The sequence below is a fragment of the Mobula birostris genome, chromosome 3, assembly GCF_030028105.1.
Source record: "Mobula birostris isolate sMobBir1 chromosome 3, sMobBir1.hap1, whole genome shotgun sequence".
Taxonomy (NCBI): Eukaryota; Metazoa; Chordata; class Chondrichthyes; order Myliobatiformes; family Myliobatidae; genus Mobula; species Mobula birostris.
The window spans coordinates 36,299,453-36,320,936 of NC_092372.1; the positions used below are offsets into that span (position 1 = coordinate 36,299,453).

Genomic DNA, 21,484 nt, shown 5'->3' on the forward strand with positions numbered 1-21,484 from the left:
CTTCATCAGCAGCCTGAACCAGAGGCTCCAGATCTACATCTAAAATATGAGAACATCTCATTGTATTTCGTCTAACCTTTTCATCTCTTCGGCAACATTTCCTTGATAGCTGGCAGCATTGATTGATATCATCCACCCATTCCACCCCTCTCTTCAAATTGGCACAGAGCCAGCAAATAGACCTCATGGCTTGATCATGATAACAATAGTAAGCTGGTGGGTTCATGTGATCTCTGCTTTAGCATTTTGCTCATCATTTCTGTCTGTAAGACCTGCTGATGTTTAAGATCCAATGAATAAAGTCTACCATTTTTATGATCATGCATAATTTGATTTGGCACAGTGACCCAGTTCAATCCCGACTTCTAGTGCTGTCAGGAGTTTGCTCCTTGTCTCAAAGAGTAGCAGGTAGGTGAGTTAATTTGTTGCAGTAAATTATGCCCAGTGTGCAGGTGAGTGGGAGAATTTGATAGATCGAAGTCAGTATGGTTTCCTCAAGGGAAAAAGTGACAAATGGAATACAGTATTGGAAGTGTATGGTCATGCACTTTGGTAGAAGAGATAAGATTGTATTTCTACATGGAGACAAAATTCTAAAATCTGAGATGCAAAGGGACTTGGGAGTTAATTTGCAGTTGAGTCAGTGGTGATGAAGACAAGTGGAATGTTAACATTCATTTCAAGAGGACTAGAATATAACAGCAAGGATGTAATGTTGAGGCTTTAGAAGGCACTGGTAAGGCCTCACTTCAAGTATTGTGAGCAGTTTTGTGCCCCTTGGAAAGGATGTGCAGACATTGGAGGGGGCTCAGAGGAGGTTCACAAGAATGTTTCTGGCAATGAAAGGTTTACCATACGAGGACCGATTGATGGCTCATTGCCTGTACTCATTGGAGTTCAGAAGAATGAGGGGGGATCTCATTGAAACCCCATCAAATGTTGAAAGTCCTCAATATAGTGGATGTGGAGAGGATGTTTCCTATAACAGGGGAGTCTATGACCAAAAGCCACAGCCTTAGAAAAGAGGGATGGCTATTTAGAACAGTGATAAGGAGGACATTCTTTAGCCAGAGAACTCATTGCCACAGGCAGCTGTGGAGGCCAAGTCATTTGATATATTTAAGGCAGAGGTTGATAGGTTCTTGATTAATCAGGGCATGAAAGATTACAGGGAGAAAGCAGGAGACTGGGGCTGAGAGGGAAATGGATCAGCCATGATGGAACAGCAGAGCAGAGTTGATGGGCCAAATGGCCTGATTCTGCTTTTATATTTTATGGTCTTGTGGTACAGAAACCACACTGCAGCAGACAGAAAGGCTCTACAATGGGTCATCAAAACCACCCAATGCGTCACAGGCAACCAGCCTTCACACCATCGAGGGCATATATAGAGAAAAGTGCCAGAGGAGGACCAGCAATATCATGAATGATCCCAACCACCCTGCTCATGGACTGTTTATCCCACTCCCACAGGAAGGAGGCTACATAGCATCCATGCCAGGACTTCCAGACTCATAAACAATTACTTTCCCCAAGCATTAAAGCTAATCAACACCTCCACCCACTAACTCACCCCTCTACATCCCCCACCACCACTACTTTACCACTTCCTGTCAGTCTCTTTTTTGTACAGATGCTCTGGTGCTTAATGTCACTTTTCTAGGTATACGTTACTTCATGGACATTCATATGCTATCTTATGTATTTATGTTCATTGTATTCTTTATCATTGTGTTCTTTATTTTATTGTGTTTTTTTTGTGCTGCATGGGATATGTAGTAACAATAATTATGTCCTCCTTTACACTTGTGTACTGGAAATGACATTAAACAAACTTGTATCTTGAATGAGTCAAGCACAAATATAACCAACTAGCCATGGTGAAGGCCAAAGCCACTGACACACACTCTCTCTCTCTCTCCCCCTATCTCAAGAAACATCACAGATAATATTGTTTTCATTTTTGACCATTGATCAGGCTACATGTTTGTGTCATCACTATAATTGCCTAACGTCTATCTTCATAACTTCTTTACCTCACCTGCTGGTAAAACATCATTCCTATCAGTGTACTGCTAGACTTGTGAATGGCCTTCCTTTTCCTTTTCAATGGTAAACTGTGGTCATTCAAACCTTTGCAGCGTTTTACCTCCCACTGATCTCCTACATAAGGATGTTCTTGCCATCAGGGGCTGCTAATTTTCCTGAGACCTTGACCAATGAACTGCTTTGAGATGACCACTTTGCATCAATTTCTTTGACATTTTGCAGTTGTCTGCATTCCCTTGAAAATGAGGCTTCGATCCATGTTTTCATGCAATTAAAAAAAAAAGTTTAATGCTCTTTTGTGCTGTATTTTACCTTGATTTTGTGCATTCAACTCAGACTTCAGCAATGATAGAATGTATGCTTTTTAAAAAATAATATTTTCAGATCTTTTTTTGATGTTTCTGGAAAATCTTTTGCATTCATGGAACACGCTGATGCAGAAATTCCTTCTTCCATGATAATCTTGATGTTGTGGGTTAAAGTTCTGCCATGTACAGTATAATATTTTTTGATGTGTTTGGGAAAATGGTTATATGGGAAAGCAGTTGGTCTTATCAAAAGCCTAACAATTTCAATTATTTCTGAAAGTTAGTTTAACAGCCTGGATATGCTGAATGTTCTTCCAGGTGGAATGCCATTGCCAACAGCACCGAAATAAATACTACCTCATAAATGATGTGGCACTGAAAGCTTTTAATACTGATCAGAAATTTTCATCTTTCTGATACCTTGCAAACAGTGTCTTTAAGTATCTTTCAAACCTGTGATGAGAATGCCTTGTGAATTGAGATTTGAAAAACAAGGCCTAATGCTAAAAGCCCAATTAAACAGTAGCATGTCGGGGGAAATTTTTGAAGCAAGAAAGAGAAATGTAAAGGCAAAGATATTGGGGAAGTAGGAAATTCTAAGGTGGTTGTTGAGAAACAGAAAATCCATTGATGAATAAAATCTAATAATAAGTAGAAAAATGTGGACAAAGTAGATAAAAGATGCATTTAAGTCCATGGAATCAATTTGCAGGCTTAAACCAGTTTCTGTTCTCCATTTATAAAGCCAAGGACCTAAATGCTTTGCTTTACAGTATTATCCCCATCTAACTTATCACTTCCTATTGAAGGTCAAGACACCAAATTGATGCAGAATAGTGGATTGTCTGCTTTTAAAAGAACCAAAATAGATCGCCTCATGAATATTCTTGTAATGTGGGTAAGTAGACGTCCAACCAATATAGATTGAGTTGTCATAGATTTGAGATATTTGAAAGAACTGCACCAGATAGTTACTCAGAACATTGATAATTTTAATATCAGAGGAGAAATTGGATCTTGCATTGTGGGAATATGAGATATCGACATGGAACAGGCATTTTGGTTGTAGGAACTCTGCTCATGCAGTTTAACATATTATTTGATTTCATTACTTTAAATTTTTGTGGTATGCTCTCAGAGGTGACATAATGAATATTGACAATGCTGGAATAGAGTAGTATTCATAATTTTACCTGTAATGACAAACAACATATTGGCTTGTGCTGATCTATTATACTGGCACACTGTAAGTGTTCAGCCCGAAAAGGTGAAAAATTGGTCATCACTCTCTGACTTTGTATGTTACTTGTTCACCACCAGCAACACCCTTGAGATCCCCTAGACATCAGATATCAAATAGATAAGCCATGCTAATATTCTTGCTATGAATAGAAGGTAGAAATTGAATATTATATAATGAATATATCCTGCTTGTTCAAAGCGTCCCCATTCCAAGACATAAATAACGAATGGAATGGACTTTGCACTATTTACTTGAAAGGAAACAACTGTAACAATGGTCCAATGGCTTGGTGCCATCCGGAACATACATAATAATTCACTTTATTGATGCACTGTACCCCTGGACGGAATATTCATTACCTCTGCTGCTAGGGCACTGTAGCTGTGGTATATAAGACCCACATGATAGAGAAAACGTAACAAGGTTCTTTTGACAGAACTTCAAATCTACATTGGCTATCTTTAAAAGTCCTACTACATCTTGACGCAGTTGATGCTGAACAACTGAACAAGTAACAGGAGGGTGACTGCTGCTTTCAAAACAACACTAGTAATTTTGTTTTCTGTTTGCAGATTTTTGGCTTCCTTGTTATGATGTGTACAGTGCTGGCTATTGGGAATAGTATCTGGGAATATCACAAAGGATACCATTTTCAGGTCTACTTGCCTTGGGATGAGGACATTACAAATTCTTCCTTCTCAGGATTTCTGACATTTTGGTCATATGTGATCATACTTAACACTGTTGTCCCGATTTCCTTATATGTGAGGTAGGTGTTCTTATTCCAAATATATTTTAACTTTTTTTGCTTATGGATCTCATTCTTCTCAGATATCAATAAGCTAACTCATTCTGCATTAGCTTCATGTTGTACATATTTCTCCTGATGTAATTAATTTTTTTTTACTCCTTCACTTTGTTTCTCTCTGGCCCACTTGCATCATCCACTTTTCCACCAGCAGCTTTCTTTCTCTGCTCATTGTCTCTCCACTCTCCAACCCCACCCACTATTTCATGTAGTAGTTCATGCAATATCCCTTTCTATCACTGATTTGATTTTTTTAACTTACCAGCTTTTTAATATAATGTTCTATTTACCATTGTCTGCATTCCTACAAACTTTGTCTATCTCTCATAGTGCTTGTCTTCTAATGCTGATTGTTCTATTTTCTCTCATTTTTGTGTCCATTGTTTTAATATGGTGCCTTCATTCAAGTCCTTAGGACGCTCAAAGCAGCTGTGCATGTTGGCTCTGTGGTTAAGAAGGCATAAGGTGTATTGGCCTTCATCAATCACAGAATTAAATTTAGGAGCCGAGAGGTAATGTTACAGCTATATAGGACACTGGTCAGACCCCACTTGGAGAACTGTGCTCAGTTCTGGTTGCCTCATTACAGGAAGGAAGTTGGAACCACAGAAAGGGTGCAGAGGAGATTTACAAGGATGTTGCCTGGATTGGGTAGCATGCCTTATGAGAATAGGTTGAGTGAACTCGGCCTTTTCTCCTTGGAGTGACGGAGGATGAGAGGTGACCTGATCGAGGTGTATAAGATGATGAGAGGCATTGATCCTATGGATAGTCAGAGGCTTTTTCCCAAGGCTGAAATGGTTGCCACAAGAGGACACAGGTTGAAGGTGTTGGGGAGAAGGTACAGAGGAGATGTCAGGGCTAAGTTTTTACTTAGAGAGTGGTGAGTGTGTGGAATGGGCTGCCGGCAACGGTGGTGGAGGTGGATACAATAGGGTCTTTCAAGAGATTTTTGGATAGGTACATGGAGTTTAGAAAAATAGAGGGCTATAAGTAAGCCTAGTAATTTCTGAGGTAAGGACATGTTCGGCATAACTTTGTGGGAGAACGTACGAACCCATGTGGTCACAGGGAGAACGTACAAACCCACAGGGTCACAGGGAGAACGTACAAACCCACAGGGTCACAGGGAGAATGTACAGGCCCACGCAGTCACAGGGAGAACGTACACACTCCTTACAGGCAGCGGCAGGAATTGAACCCGAGTCGCTGGTACTGTAAAGGATTGTGCCAACCACTACACTACCATACCGCCCCAGCTAACATATAACTAAGTAACTAACATCCAGAATCAAAGGGTAATACAGTACTGCGTGGAAGTGGTCCTTCAGCTTAACTTGTCCATGTTGTACAAGATACAATAGGGTCTTTTAAGAGACTCCTGAATAGGTACATGGAGCTTAGAAAAATAGAGGGCTATGGGTAAACCTAGGTAATTTCCAAGGTAAGGACATGTTCGGCACAGCTTTGTGGGCCGAAGGGCCAAAGGGTCTTCTATGTTTCTATGTTTCTAAGATGCACATCTACACTTGTCCTATTTGTCCACTGTGACGCACATCCCTTGAAAACTTTCCAACCCATGTCCAAATATTTTTAAATCTAAAACTTGATACAGATTTGAATAGCTTCATGATTTGAGATCTGTAGATACCTTGGGTTGATTTTTGATTTGCTGCCAAAGTATTAAATGGGCATTTTGAATTAACTATCCATTATAGAAGCTTACTGGGCAATCAATGTTATTAGTGGTCTCCTCTCAGTTCAAATTCTGACTAAACATTCAGTTAAAATTTAAAGTCCCACAAGGAAACTTTCAATTATAGACAACAAGGACTCCAGTATAATACACACAAAATGCTGAAGGAACTCAGCAGATCAGGCATCAACTACAGAAATGAATAAACAGCTGACATTTTGGGCTGAGACCCTCCTTCCGGACTGAGAAGGGAGGGGCGAGACGTAGAATATAAAGGTGTGGTGAGGGGAAAGAGTCTGGCTGGAAGGTGATATGTGAAGCCAGGTGGGCAAGAAAGGTAAAGGGCTGGAAAAGAAGGAATCTGATAAGAGAGGAGAGTGAACCATAGAGAAAGGGAAGGAGGAAGGGACTCAGGGAGAAGTGATAGGTAAGTGAGAAGAGGTAAAAGACCAGAACGGGGAATAGAGGAAAACGGGTGTGGAGGGAATTTTGTACTGGAAGGAGAAATCGATATTCATGCCATCAGGTTGGAGGCTACCCAGACAGAATATAAGGTGTTGCTCCTCCACTTGAGGATGGCCTCATCACAACACAAGAGGAGGCTCTGGACTGACATGTCGAAACGGGAATGGGAATGAGAATTAAAAATGTTTGGCCACCAGGAAGTTCGGTTTTTGGCAGATGGAGTGCAGGTGCTCAACTAAGCCGTCCCCTAATTTACCATTGTAGAGGAGGCTGCACTGGGAGCACTGGACACAACAGACAACCCCAGCAGATTTGCAGGTGAATTTTCACCTCACCTGGAAGGACAACTTTGCTCCCTGAATGGAGGTGAATGGGCAGGTGTAGCACTTTGGCCGCTTGCTGGGATAAGGGAGGGGCGTGAGATTAGTGGGGAGGGACAAATGAACAAAGGAATCGTGGAAGGAGCGATCCCTCCAGGGCGTGAAGTAGGGGGAGGTAAACAACAGGAATTCTGCAGATGCTGGAAATTCAAGCAACACACATCAAAGTTGCTGGTGAACGCAGCAGGCCAGGCAGCATCTGTAGGAAGAGGTGCAGTCGACGTTTCAGGCCGAGACCCTTCATCAGGACTAACTGAAGGAAGAGTGAGTAAGGGATTTGAAAGTTGGAGGGGGAGGGGGAGATCCAAAATGATAGGAGAAGACAGGAGGGGGAGGGATGGAGCCAAGAGCTGGACAGGTGATTGGCAAAAGGGGATACGAGAGGATCATGGGACAGGAGGTCCGGGAAGAAATACAAGGAGTGGGGGGGGATCCCAGAGGATGGGCAAGGGATATATTCAGAGGGACAGAGGGAGAAAAAGGAGAGTGAGAGAAAGAATGTGTGTATAAAAATAAGTAACAGATGGGGTACAAGGGGGACGTGGGGCATTAGCGGAAGTTAGAGAAGTCGATGTTCATGCCATCAGGTTGGAGGCTACTCAGACGGAATATAAGGTGTTGTTCCTCCAACCTGAGTGTGGGTCCATCTTTACAGTAGAGGAGGCCGTGGATAGACATGTCAGAATGGGAATGGGGTGTGGAATTAAAATGTGTGGCCACTGGGAGATCCTGCTTTCTCTAGCGGACAGAGCGTAGGTGTTCAGCAAAGTGGTCTCCCAGTCTGCGTTGGGTCTCGCTCGCTTCTTAGGGGGAGGTAGAGATATGTTTAGTGGTAGGAAATCTTTGGATACAGTGGAAGCTGCGGAGGATGATGTGTTAGATGCAGAGGCTGATGGGGTGGTAGATATGAGCAAGAAGAATATCACTGTTAAGGTGGTGGGAAAATGGGGTGAGTGTGGATGTTTGGTAAATAAAGGAGATGCGGGTGAGGGCAACATCAATAGTAGAGGGAGGGAAACCCTGTTCTTTGAAGAAGGACATCTCTGATGTCCCGGAATGGAAAGCCACATCCTGGGAGCAGATGTGGTGGAGGTGAAGGAACTGAGAAAAGGGAATAGAATTTTTATCGGAGGTAGAGTGGGAAAAGGTATAGTCCAGATATGCATGGAAATCAGTAGATTTATAAAAGATGTTGGCTGACAGTTTGCCTCCAGAGAATGGAGATAGAGAGATCAAGAAAGGGGAGGAACGTGTCAGAAATTGACCAGTGAGTATACGGGCCGGGTGGAAGTTAGAGGCAAAGTTGATGAAATTGATGAGATCAGTATGGGTGCATGAAGCAGCACCAATGCAATCATCAATGCAGTGGAGGAAAAGTTGGAGAGAATTACCAGGGATGGCTTCAAACATGGACTGTTTTCCATAGCCAACAAAGAGGCAGGCATAGCTGGGGCCCATGCAGGTGCTCGTGCCTACCCCTTGAGTTTGGCGAAAGTGGGAGGAGCTGAAGGAAAAATTGTTGAGAGTGAGGACCAGTTCCACCAGACGGAGGAGGATAGTGGTCAAGGGGAATTGGGTAGTTCTTTTGTCAAGAAAGAAGCAGAAAGTTTTGAGAGCTTCTTGATGGGGAATAGAAAGGTATAGACACTGAACATCCATGGTGAAAACAAGGCTGTCAGGGCCAGGAAACTGCAAGTAACTGAGAGACTGAGGGCGTGAGAAGTGTTGTGGATGTAGGGGGGAGGGACTGAACTAATGTGGACATTTGATTGGAGGTAATGATGGATATATTTTTTGGAAGCCATAATCCGTTTAATGGTTTTGGAGATAAAAGGTAGATTGAAGATGGGAGCACAGTAGGATTACCAAGTAATATGCGTGTATAAAAGACAAGTGCCGTACAAAAGTACAGCTATGACAGCTATGATGATATTGAGTGGTGACGCTGTCAGGAAAACATATGGCCTACATATGTCCTATTCATTATATTAATACATTAAGACCTAGGATCAGAATTAGGCTATTGGCCCATCAAGTCTGCTCTGCCATTCCACCATGGCTGATCTATTATCCCTCTCAACCCCATTCTCCTGCCTTCTCTGTATAACCTTAACCTGCTTACTAATCAAGAACCTATCAACCTTCATTGTAAATATACCCAACGACTTGGCCTTCACAGCCGTCTGTTTATACTCTCGCCATAGCACAGCACATATAAGTTGGCTACTGACTTCATCTTGGCTTCAATTTCATTTATGAAATCTCATGCACTGTTTTAAGTGATATAAGGTGAGGTTCACATAAATAGTACCTATATTATATGTGATGACCTTAAAAATTCAACTATAACAATTCAACAACACATATATAACTTGTAATTCATCAATACTAACAACTTACTTCTAGTGAGTCTCATATTAAAAGTCTCATGAGTAATGCCTAGAAATTCAGTTACATACTCACAGCATTACAAAATTGAACAACGCATGTAAACTGCTGGAGGAACTCAGTGGGTGAGGGAGCACCTATGGACGGAAATAAACAGTCGATGAACTTGTTTTGCCACGGTAAAATGAGACAATAATTGCTCCCAGATAATCTCACAACATTACAAAAATGATTTCAATGTCATGACCTTGAAATTATGATCAGCATCCTCAAAGGTAAAAGATGAGGAAATACAAGTATTACTAAGCTAGGGACAACGTTCAGCTCTAGGTAACCATTAACCAAATCCAGTATGTGTCAATTTCTCAGCAGTTTGGTCCTGCCATCAAACATATCTTTCCCTCCTCCCACTCTCCACTTTCCGTAGAAACTGCTTTCTCCATGATTCTCTTGTCCATTCACCCCCTTCCCACTAATGTCCCTCCTGAACTTTTCCCTGAGAGTAGCCAAAGTGCTACACCTACCCATTCACCTCCTTTCAGCGACCCAGATAGTCCTTCTAGGTGAGGCAACGCCTCATCTGCAAATCTGCTATGGTCATCTATTGTGCCCAGTGCTCCTGAAACAGCCTCCTCTACGTTGGTGAGATCTGTCATAATTTAGGGGAAATGCTTCATCGAGCACTTGCCAAAAGTGGAACTTGCCAGTGGCCAAATGCTTTAATTCCAATTCCCATTCCCTTTCTGACATGTTGATCCATGGCCTCCTCTTATGCCGTGATGATGCCACTCTCAGGTTTCAGGAGCAATACCTCATATTCCATCTGAATAGACTTCAAACTGATGGCATGGATATCAATTTCTCCTTCCGGTAAAAAAAAATTCCCTACCCCTCCCCTCTCCTATTCCCCACTCTTACCTCTTCTCACCGGCCTATCACTTCATGGGTCCTTTGGCCTACGGTCCACTCCACATTCCTATCAGATTCCTTCTTTTCCAGCCCTTTACCTTTCCTACCCACCTGGCTTCACCTATCACCTTCTAGCTAGTCTCCTCCTTTCTATTCTGTCTTCTTCCCCCTTCCTTTCTAGTCCTGAAGAAGGATCTTGGCCTGAAGTGTCAACTGTTTATTCATTTCGATAGATGCTGGTTAACCTGATGGGTTCCTCCAGTAGTTTGTCTGTGTTGCTTTGGATATATAGGTATTGGGAACAGAATTAAATCCAGAGATAGGACAAGGGATATTCTTATTGTGGAAAGGTATTTTACATATTGGAATTAATTGATTGATTTATTGATTGAGACAGAGCACCAAGTAGACCCTTTTGGCCCTCAAGCTGCGCCACCCAGAACCCCTGATTTAATCCTAGCCTAATCACTAGACAACTTACAATGACCTATTAACCTATGAAACCGGAGCACCTGGAGGAAACCCATGTGGTCACAGAGAGAACATACAAACTCCTTACAGATATAGGTGGGAATTGAACCCTGATCGCTGGTACTGTAAAGCGTTGTGCTAATCACTATGCTACTGTATATATCAAGAGTAACCTGATAGAAATCTATAAAATTATGAGAGGCAAGGATAGATTACATAGTTGGAGTCTTTTTCCAAAAGTCTAAATTTCTCATAGTAGAGTACTTGCATGTAAGATGAGAGGGAGAACATTGAACGGAGATGTGCAGAGCAAGTCTCTTAGACAGAAAGAGGTTTTGTTGTCTGGAATGAACTGCCAGGTGGATATTGAAAAGATAGATGTATTTGAGAGGCTCTTAGAGAGGCACATGAATATGCAGAAAACAGGGATATGGAGCATGAAGGGATTACGTTTCATTAGCTCACTTTGATTGGCACAACATCATGGGCCAATGAGTCTTTTCCTATGTTGTACAGATCTATGTTCGATGTCCTGTGCTTCACTTTTCTGTGTTTTTTGACTCCCTGATCTGTGTTCATCATTCAGTAAATTTCATGGCTTACGTTGCCATTCAAATTTCCTTGGATTTCAGCCTTGATTACACAATAGCTGAGAATTGACCATCCTCTGAGGGTGAGAATCAGAAGGGTTAACAAACTTCTTCACAAGTATATTTTTCTCATACTATTTTTAAATGGCCCCTTACCCTGAGACCACTTCCCTGAGAGTGGACTCCACCTAGAGCTGATAGCCATTCAGTTTCAATGCTGATCACCTTTTTTAAATGAAAGAAAAACAAAATTAAATTGAACTATGTGCCATGGAACATGGAACACAGAAATTTACAATACACTACAGGCCCTTCGGCCCACAATGTTGTGCCAACCACGTAACCTACTCTCAAGGAAATAAACAACATAGTTAATTGTGCTTGCATGGTACAATCATGATAAACTCCTACAGATTAAATAGTATTTGGTTAACCATGCTTTTTGCTGCACAATCCAATACCTTCCCCAAACAGCTTTAAGTTTAGCAAATAAATCCAAAATACAAAAATTCCTTCATCTCAATGGCACGAGTCATCCACAAATATTGTTGTTCTGCTTGTAGCTTCGGGTAACTAAATTAATATTGGTGCTGCAGTTCATGAATAACATCTCTTGTCATTTTAAAGAAATTCTTCTTTAACTTCAAGTGCAGCTTTTATCTCAAAGGACAGTTTTCACACTTGATCTCCGTTTCCCTGTATCACTTGATCATCTGGAATATGCTGGCAATGAAGGGCAGAACTGTTATTCTCAGGGGATAAAAACAATTCTGATCTCCCTCTGTGATGTCTCCATTAGCTGACCTATGTTAGCTGTTTTAGCAAGTAAATTATCTTCTTTCCCTGAAGTCATTGAAGTGTGAGCAATTCTGTAAATGTCGGGGAATGGTTTACCATAATACTACAGTACATACCTCAGTAAAGAGAACAGTAATTAAGAATATTACTCAAGGTGGATAACTGTTTTAGCTTGAAATTAATTTATTAATAACATCTTAATGAAAATAATCAATTATTCTTGTAATTTGCAAATTGCTGTTTTTTTTCCTAGTATTGAAATAATTCGCTTGGGCAGCAGCTACTACATCATATGGGATAGTAAAATGTATTATCCAAAGAAAGATACTCCTGCAGTTGCACGTACAACTACATTAACTGAGGAACTTGGACAAATCAAGTACATATTCTCTGATAAGACAGGAACCCTGACACAAAATATTATGCTGTTTAACAAGTGCACCATCAATGGCAAAATGTATGGTAAGGAGCGAGAATATACTTTTCATGATCCCTTGAGAAAACACTCTGCATGATTTTTTGATCCTTTGCTATAATTTCTAGCATATGCTTAGAAGTCATATAGAAGTGACATGTTTAGTCATTTGCAACATTTTCTAGGCACGTTTTTATTTAAAGCTGCAGCACAATATTGGAAGAATGCTCACATATCAAACTGGTACGTTCAGCCCACAATAAGTATTTTTTGTTTGAGTTTGTACAACTGAGTATTTTCTTTGTGAATCCTATTTAATCCAATTATAATGTGAACACTGTCAACTATTTGAGGCAAACCAACCTCTCTTAAATCTATGCAAGGTGCAAGTATTAGGTTAAAGTAATTAAACTTTTGTCTTGAAGTTTGAATTTTCATATAGAAAAGTGATAACTGATTATTCTTTTACATTCCTCATTTGTATTAAAGATTGCAAGATAATATATGTTTGCTTCCTTGATCATTTCAAGCTATATCCTAATAGATATGATAAAATAGAAGATTGATACTTTCTTAAAGCTTTGGTTTTTTTTTCAGTGTTGTCATTCCCCCCCCCACCCCTTTTTTATTACTAGAATGTTGCCACCTTTGTGTGGTACAATCCTTCAAGCAAAGGCAGTCCTTTCTTAATTTACTATTCATGACCAACATGCACCTTCTCAACAGGCATCATTGCCCCATATGTTATGGGACAACTTGAAACTAACCCTGAAATACCTTCAGCAATATTAATTTAGGTATTTACTGGGGTGTTTACCAGGTAGTGATCAGAGGAACCGAAGCTGGCTGAGGCCTACTGTCAAAATGGTTCAAGTTACCAAAAGTATAGTGTAGAATCATTCCAGTCAAGAGAAGCCACAAAGGGAGCTTTAATAAATGTAATATCAAATATGAATCTTCAAAGGAACCTCTCACAATTATGAAAATCTACAAGGGGAAAGGCAACAGGTGCCTGGTTAGTCCAGGATCTCCATGGTTCCCTTCAAGTCACACCTCATTTTGTTTTGGAAGTGTAATGCTAATTCTTCACCTTGGCAAGGTCAATATCTAGGAATTCCTCTTGAGGCACTCATTCCAAAATAACTTCACCACAAGAACTATAGCAATTCAATAAGTAGGAGAACTTTGTCGTATTGGCATGAAAGTCACATGTAATAAATAAATATACCAACAAATGAATAAACAAATATATAAAAGGAAAACAATTGTTGGATACATCAAAGATTTTCAATGGAATTGTAGAGTCTTTCTAACAGAGCTTAAGAATAGTTAAGAGTTAACTTTCGTTAATAGTCGCAATTATAAGATTGTTATGCATCCCAACTGAGATGAATTCGAATAATGTATAGTACTTACGGCTAATGATTGCTCAAAAGCTATTGCTGAATTCCTTTTATTACCTGGAGTTCAGACCTTACTTTTAGAGCAGTATGTTAATAGGTGTTTCTATTGGTTAGTAAATTCAGATCCATACTTCCAAGTTTAGCATTATTACCTGTTTTTCTTTCTCTGAAATTGCATTACACTATGCTCTGTGATGTGGGGTAACTAGTGGAGCCAGAATGGATTTTCTAATCCACCATGTCACTCTGTAATCTCTGATGGTAAAGAAAATGTTTCACAGAAATAAGTTGTGTACAGGATTTGTACAGTTCTTTTTTTATATAATTTTTATTGAGTTTTCAAAGTAAGTACATGAGAAATTAATATCTACCCTCCCCCCCCCAATATATACTCCTACCTAAAGAGAAAAGAAAAAAGGAAAAAAAAAAGAACCGCCTGAATATTGGAAGGTTTGCACATGCTCCATGGGATTAAAAATAAATTTGAATATTTGTTACTTTCCCCAAGGAACCAAGATCTTTATCATCGGAGCTGTAAATAAAGGCTCCAAATATTCAAAAATGTTTCATATTTATCTCTTAAAATCTAAAACATTACTTAGCTTCTCAACTCTCATAGTTCCCTGGGGAATCTCTTTGAACTTCACCATGTTGCTATGTGTCTCCCTCCCAATCATCCAGGCAAAAAGAAAAAAAAGATAGATAAGATACAAAAAAAGAAAAAACAAAATACCCCCCCACTAATGTTGTGAATGAAAAGATACACAACACTACCCCCCTCCATTGTACGGGTCGTGGCTATTGCCATGCTTGCACACATGAATAACGTAGCGATTTGTACAGTTCTTGTAAAATATTGGATTTGGATATGATGCAACAAATGTCACATTAAGATCCGAATCGGTAAATAAGGAAGGGTTGAAATAAAGAAGGATTGAAATTTAAAATTTCAATTAAAATAGGGTAGCAATTCTGATTGGTTACTTGTCTGTCAATAGTGTTGTATAATATCACCAGGAATCCTAGTGCTATTTCCTCATGGCCTGATAAATGCTCAGAATATTTAAAATAAGAATTTTATATATTGAGAGCTATAGCCATTGAATAATAATGAATGGAAGATATGAATCCTACTCACATTGAAAGCAATATTACATTTCAAATAATTCTCGCTTGTACCAAGCTAAAACCTATCTTTTTAATGTATTAACAGGTAATGTTTATGATTTGGCTGGAAAAAGGACAGTGGTAACTGCGGTAAGATTCATTTCCTTGTTCAGAATTATAATTTTCCACATAACATAGAAAGAAGATAATTATATAACAGATAACTCATGCTTCAGTGAATGTGTGCTGTATACAGATTGCAGTGGCACAGCTAGTGAATACAACACTACAGAGCTGGGTTCAGTCCTGACTTTGGGTGTCGTCTGTGTGGATTTTGCACAATCTCTCTGTGAACAGAGGCTTCCTCCAGATGCTCTGGTTTCTCCAGCATGCCAAATTTGTGGGGGTTAGTAGGTAAATTGGCCACTGTAAAATTTCCGCACAGTATAGGTGAGTAGTAGAATCTGGGGAGAGTTGAGAACGTGAAGAGAATAAAAATTGGATTAATGTAGGATTAGCATAAATGGGTTGTCAAGGGATGGTGTGGACCTGGAAGGCCAAAACACCAGATTCTAGGATTTATTCTTCCGTGTCCGTAAATTCCAATCAAAGTATCATCACACAGTGATATCAATCCTGTTGTTATGGCTAAAACAAGATCAAGATCCATCTGCTCAGCTAAGATTTAATACTTAATCAAGCATCTCATTTGTATCATGAAGAATAGTTTTTTTCTAATCAATAATTTTAAAAATGCTGATGCTGGAAATCTGAAATAGAAACAGAAAAAAACACGAAACTCTTAGTAGGTTTGGCGATATCTGTGGAAAGAGAAACAAAGTTAACACTTCAGGTGAACACTTGAAACTTGAGGTATTAACTAAGAGGATCAGATTTCCACTCCCTAACTAGCCATATCTCTAGCTAAACTATTTCAAATCATTTACAACACTGGTATCCATAAAGTGAAGTGAAGAAAACTCCCAAGTGTTTCCTGTTCATAAAAATAGCAGGACAAATCCAACTAGTTCCCATCCAATCAATATTCATCATCACAACAAAGGAAGGTGTCATCAACACAGTTACCAATTAGTACTCATTCACCAGCACCCTGCTTACTAATGCCCAGTTGGAGTTTTGCCAAGACCACTCAGCTCCATATTTCAATATAGCCTTGGTCTAAATGTGGACAAGCACAAGGGAAGATCAAAGCAGTATTTGACTGAGTACATCATAAAGAAATCCTGGTAGAAGTGAAGTCAACAGTCAAGAGGTAAACAATCCAAGTGAATGAGAGACATCCCTCCACAGTGGGAGATGACTGAGATTGATGGAGACCCAACATCTTAGCTCTAGAATGCCACTGCAGGAGCTACCAAGGGTGGTGTCCTAGGCCCAACTATCTTCAGCCTCTTTATTGGTGATCATAAGGTGAAGAGTGGGCATACTCTCTGATGGTAGCACACTGTTCAATTCCATTTGCAATTCATCAGCATCAGGAAGTAAGACCTAGGAAGTTTTCAGGCATGTACTGAAGAACAGCAAATCACATTGCCTAGTACATATGGCAAGAGTGATCATCTTCCAGCATGAGAGAGTTCAACTCCTAACTGCCTTGACATCCTGGAATTCTCTGCGATCACATGAATTAGGACAGCTCCAACATCAGAAGCTCAGCATGTTCTTGATTAGTATTCCACCAGCCACTCTAAACATAATGTTAATTCAACAGCACCAAAGACATTTACAGGAAGCTCATTGGGTTGTCATCCTATACATGTAACCCCCCCCCCCCCCAATTTGTACATCCTCCTGACATGGAATAAATTGCCACCTTTTCTCTATCACAGGGTATAAATGCTGTACTCCTCAAACATTTTCAATGAGGGAAGATTTTGAACAAAAGGGGTTCACTGCTTTATGATTGATGGTTAACAGCGGTAAATGTGAGAATATCTGCACTATTATAACCTAATATAACAGCTAGGTCACAATGTCCATGGTCAGCCCTGAGCATTGGAGGGCCTCCTGTAACCTAGTAGAAAGAATTAAATAAGGAGAAGATGTTCTGATTAAGCTCATGAATTTTTTTTATGGAATTAACATGCTAAGAGGACTAAGAGAACCTGAACTGTAGTCCAGAACATCAGCTGTCATTGAAGGCTGTCTGGGTCTTTGAAGCCCACTCCTCCCTGGAGCAGCTCCATGGGTGCAGTCCTCTTCCAGGATACTAGCAGTCAGTTGTCCAGTGAGGCACAACATAATGTACAACAATCCTGATAAAAACTCGCAGACAGCACCAGAAATGCTTTGCAAGACAAATAACAGCTTACCAGCTGTTGAAGTTGTCAGGAAGATTGATTACCTCTGACATCCACAAACAGGAGGTAGCAGAGGACGGTACAATCACAGCCTTTAAGAAGCAATTGGACAGATACATGGATAGGAAAAGAAAATGGGATTGGCATTGGCATTGATGGACATGTTCCATGCCATTAAACACTTAATAACTATTGCAAAACTAAATTCTAACTTTTTAAAGAATTATTTTCTAAGAGTTAAAAATATGCTGTAATTCAATAGGAAATAAGAGAGTTCCAGTCCATAAAGATAAAGATCTCTTTTTTAAATTTACCATTATTTGTCACATGTACATTGAAGCATTGAAACATACAGTGAAATGTCTCTTTTGCATCAACGACCAGCACAGTCTGAAGGTGTGGTGGGGGCAGCCCTTGACTGCCGTCATGCTTCAGATGCCAACATAACATGCCCACAACTTACTAATCCTAACCTGTACATCATTGGGATGTGGGAGGAAACCAGAGTACCCATAGGAAACCCCCACGGACACAAAAAGAACGTACAAACTCCTCACAGATAGTGCAGGGAGATGAACCCCAACTGATGTTCACTGATGCTGTAAAGTGTTGTGCTAACTGCTACACTGCTGTGCTGGTAACACAATTAACCTCCCCTTATTAGGTTTACCTGGCAGATGCCGAATGATTTTCCCAAGCTGGCATTTCCTTGAGGCTACCAATGCAGAAGCACAGTCGTACCCAATTCAGAACTTCAGTCTTGACTTTCTGCCCAGCTTTGTGGTGGAACACCTCACTCTTGATAAGAAGGTCCAATTTCTGTAGGGGACAAAAAATAGTCATCAGCAGAATTTTATCACATTAGGAGAAATATTAACCAAAAACATTAAGCTGGGGACATTTCTGTTTATAGTAATAGAATTTAGGGATTGATGCAAAATGGTAAATTTGCAGATGATATCAAACTGGTTGGGTAGAAGAATTGGGTGAGATATATCTAAAACTGTGTGACCTGTACAAAAAGGACAACTTGCACTTGAATCCCAGGGGGACCAATATCCTGGTGGGGAGGTTCGCCAAGGCTACTGGGGAGAGTTTAAACTAGAATTGTTGGGGGGTGGGAACCAAACTGAAGAGACAGGGGAAGAGGCGGTTGGCTCACAAATAGAGAAAGCTTGGAGACAGTTTGTGAGGGAGGATAGGCAGGTGATAGAGAAGGGACGCGCTCAGACCAACGGCTTGAGATGTGAACAACAGGAATTCTGCAGATGCTGGAAATTCAAGCAACTTTGATGTGTGTGGCTTGAGATGTGTCTATTTTAACGCAAGAAGTATTGTGAACAAAGCGAATGAGCTTAGAGTGTGGATCAGTACTTGGAGCTATGATGTGGTGGCCATTACAGAGACTTGGATGACTCAGGGACAGGAATGGTTACTTCAATTGCTGGGTTTTAGATGTTTCAGAAAGGACAGGGAGGGAGGCAAAAGAAGTGGGGGTGTGGCACTGTTGATCAGAGATAGTGTCACGGCTGCAAAGGTGGACGTCACGGAGGGATTCTCTACGGAGTCTCTGTGGGTGGAGGTTAGGAACAGGAGGTGGTCAATAACTTTACTGAATGTATTTTATAGGCCACCCGATAGTAATTGGGATATCGGGAGCAGATAGGGAAACAGATCCTGGAAAAGTGTAATAATAACAGAGTTGTCGGGATGGGAGATATTAATATCCCAAATATCAATTGGCATCTCCCTAGAGCAAGGGGTTTAGATGGGGTGGAGTTTGTTAGGTGTGCTCAGGAAGGTTTTTTGACACAATATGTAGATAAGCCTACAAGAGGAGAGACTGTACTTGATTTGGTATTGGGAAATGAACCTGGTCAGCTGTCAGATCTCTCAGTGGGAGAGCATTTTGGAGATAGTGATCATGATTCTATCTCCTTTACAATAGCATTGGAGAGAGATAGGAACAGACAAGTTAGAAACGCGTTTAATTGGAGTAAGGGGAATTATGAGGTTATCAGGCAGGAACTTGGAAGCTTAAATTGGGAACGGATGTTCTCAGGGAAAGGTATGGAAGAAGTGTGACAAATGTTCAGGGGATATTTGTGTGGAGTTCTGCATAGGTACGTTCCAATGAGACAGGGAAGTTACGGTAGGGTACAGGAACCGTGGTGTACAAAGGCTGTAATAAATCTAGTCAAGAAGAAAAGAAAAGCTTACAAAAGGTTTAGAGAGCTAGGTAATGTTAGAGATCTAGAAGATTACAAGGCTAACAGGAAGGAGCTTAAGAAACAAATTAGGAGAGCCAGAAGTGGCCATTAGAAGGTCTTGGCAGACAGGATTAAGGAAAACCCCAAGGCATTCTACAAGTATGTGAAGAGCAAGAGGATAAGATATGAAAGAATAGGACCAATCAAGTGTGACAATGGAAAAGTGTGTATGGACCGGAGAAAATACCAGAGGTACTTAATGAATACTTTACTTCAGTATTCACTATGGAAAAGGATCTTGGTGATTGTAGTGATGACTTGCAGCAGGCTGAAAAGCTTGAGCATGTAGATATTAAGAAAGAGGTTGAGCTGGAGCTTTTAGAAAGCATCAAGTTGGATAAGTCGCCGGGACCAGAGAAGATGTATCCCAGGCTACTGTGGGAGGCAAGGGTGGAGATTGCTGAGCCTCTGGCGATGATCTTTGCATCATCAATGGAGATGGGTGAGGTTCCGGACAATTGGAGGGTTGCGGATGTTGTTCCTTTATTCAAGAAAGGGAGTAGACATAGCCCAGGAAATTATAGACCAGTGAGTCTTACTTCAGTGGTTGGTAAGTTGATGGAGTAGATCCTGAGGCAGGATTTATGAACATTTGGAGAGGTGTAATATGATCAGGAATAGTCAGCATGGCTTTGTCAAGGGCAGGTCGTGCCTTATGAACCTGATTGAATTTCTTGAGGATGTGACTAAACACATTGATGAAGGTGGAGCAGTAGATGTAGTGTATGTGGATTTCAGCAAGGCATTTGATAAGGTACGCCATGCAAGGCTTATTGAGAAAGTAAGGAGGCATGGGATCCAAGGGGACATTGCTTTGTGGATCCAGAACTGGCTTGCCCACAGAAGGCAAAGAGTGGTTGCAGATGGGTCATATTCTGCATGGAGCTCGGTGACCAGTGGTGTGCCTCAGGGAACTGTTCTGGGACCCTTACTCTTTGTGATTTTTATAAATAACCTGGATGAGGAAGTGGAGGGATGGGTTAGTAAATTTGCTGATGACACAAAGGATGGGGGTGTTGTGGATAGTGTGGAGGGCTGTCAGAAGTTACAGCAGGACATTGATAGGATGCAAAACTGGGCTGCGAAGTGGCAGGTGGAGTTCAACCCAGATGAGAGTGAAGTGGTTCATTTTGGTAGGTCAAATATGATGGCAGAATATAGTATTAATGGTAAGACTCTTGGCAGTGTGGAGGATCAGAGGGATCTTGGGGTCTGAGTCCATAGGACGCTCAAAGCAGCTGCGCAGGTTGACTCTGTGGTTAAGAAGGTATATAGTGTATTGGCCTTCATCAATCGTGGAATTGAATTTAGGAGCCAAGAGGTAATGTTGCAGTTATATAGGACCCTGGTCAGACCCCACTTGAAGTACTATGCTCAGTTCTGGTCGCCTCACTACAGAAGGATGTGGAAACCATAGAAAGGGTGCAGAGGATATTTACAAGGATGTTGCCTGGATTGGGGGGCATGCCTTATGAGAACAGGTTGAGTGAACTCAGCCTTTTCTCCTTGGAGTGACGGAGGATGAGAGGTGACCTGATAGAGGTGTACAAGATGATATGAGGCACCGATTGTGTGAGAGGCTTTTTCTCAGTGCTGAAATGGCTGCCACAAGAGGGCACAGGTTTAAGGTTATTGGGAGTAGGTACAGAGGTGATGTCAGGGATAAGTTTTTTTAAGCAGAGATTGGTGAGTGCGTGGAATGGGCTGCTGGCAACGGTGGTGGAGGTGGATACAATAGGGTCTTTTAAGAAACTTTTGGATAGGTAGATGGAGTTTAGAAAAATATAGGGCTATGTGTAACTCTAGTAATTTCTAAGGTTGGGACATGTTCAGCACAACTTTGTGGGCCAAAGGGCCTGTATT

At 40.8% G+C, this 21,484-nt stretch overlaps 1 protein-coding gene across 1 annotated transcript in view; it reads left to right on the plus strand.

The window, feature by feature from the left end:
* atp8b5b (ATPase phospholipid transporting 8B5b) overlaps window positions 1-21,484 on the plus strand; it is a 117,472-nt gene that overhangs the window by 37,958 nt on the left and 58,030 nt on the right. Inside the window, exons 10-13 of the mRNA XM_072251783.1 lie at window positions 3,167-3,255; window positions 4,173-4,369; window positions 12,359-12,567; window positions 15,137-15,180. Coding sequence (XP_072107884.1) covers window positions 3,167-3,255; window positions 4,173-4,369; window positions 12,359-12,567; window positions 15,137-15,180 — 539 coding nt within the window. The remainder of the gene's footprint in view (window positions 1-3,166; window positions 3,256-4,172; window positions 4,370-12,358; window positions 12,568-15,136; window positions 15,181-21,484) is intronic.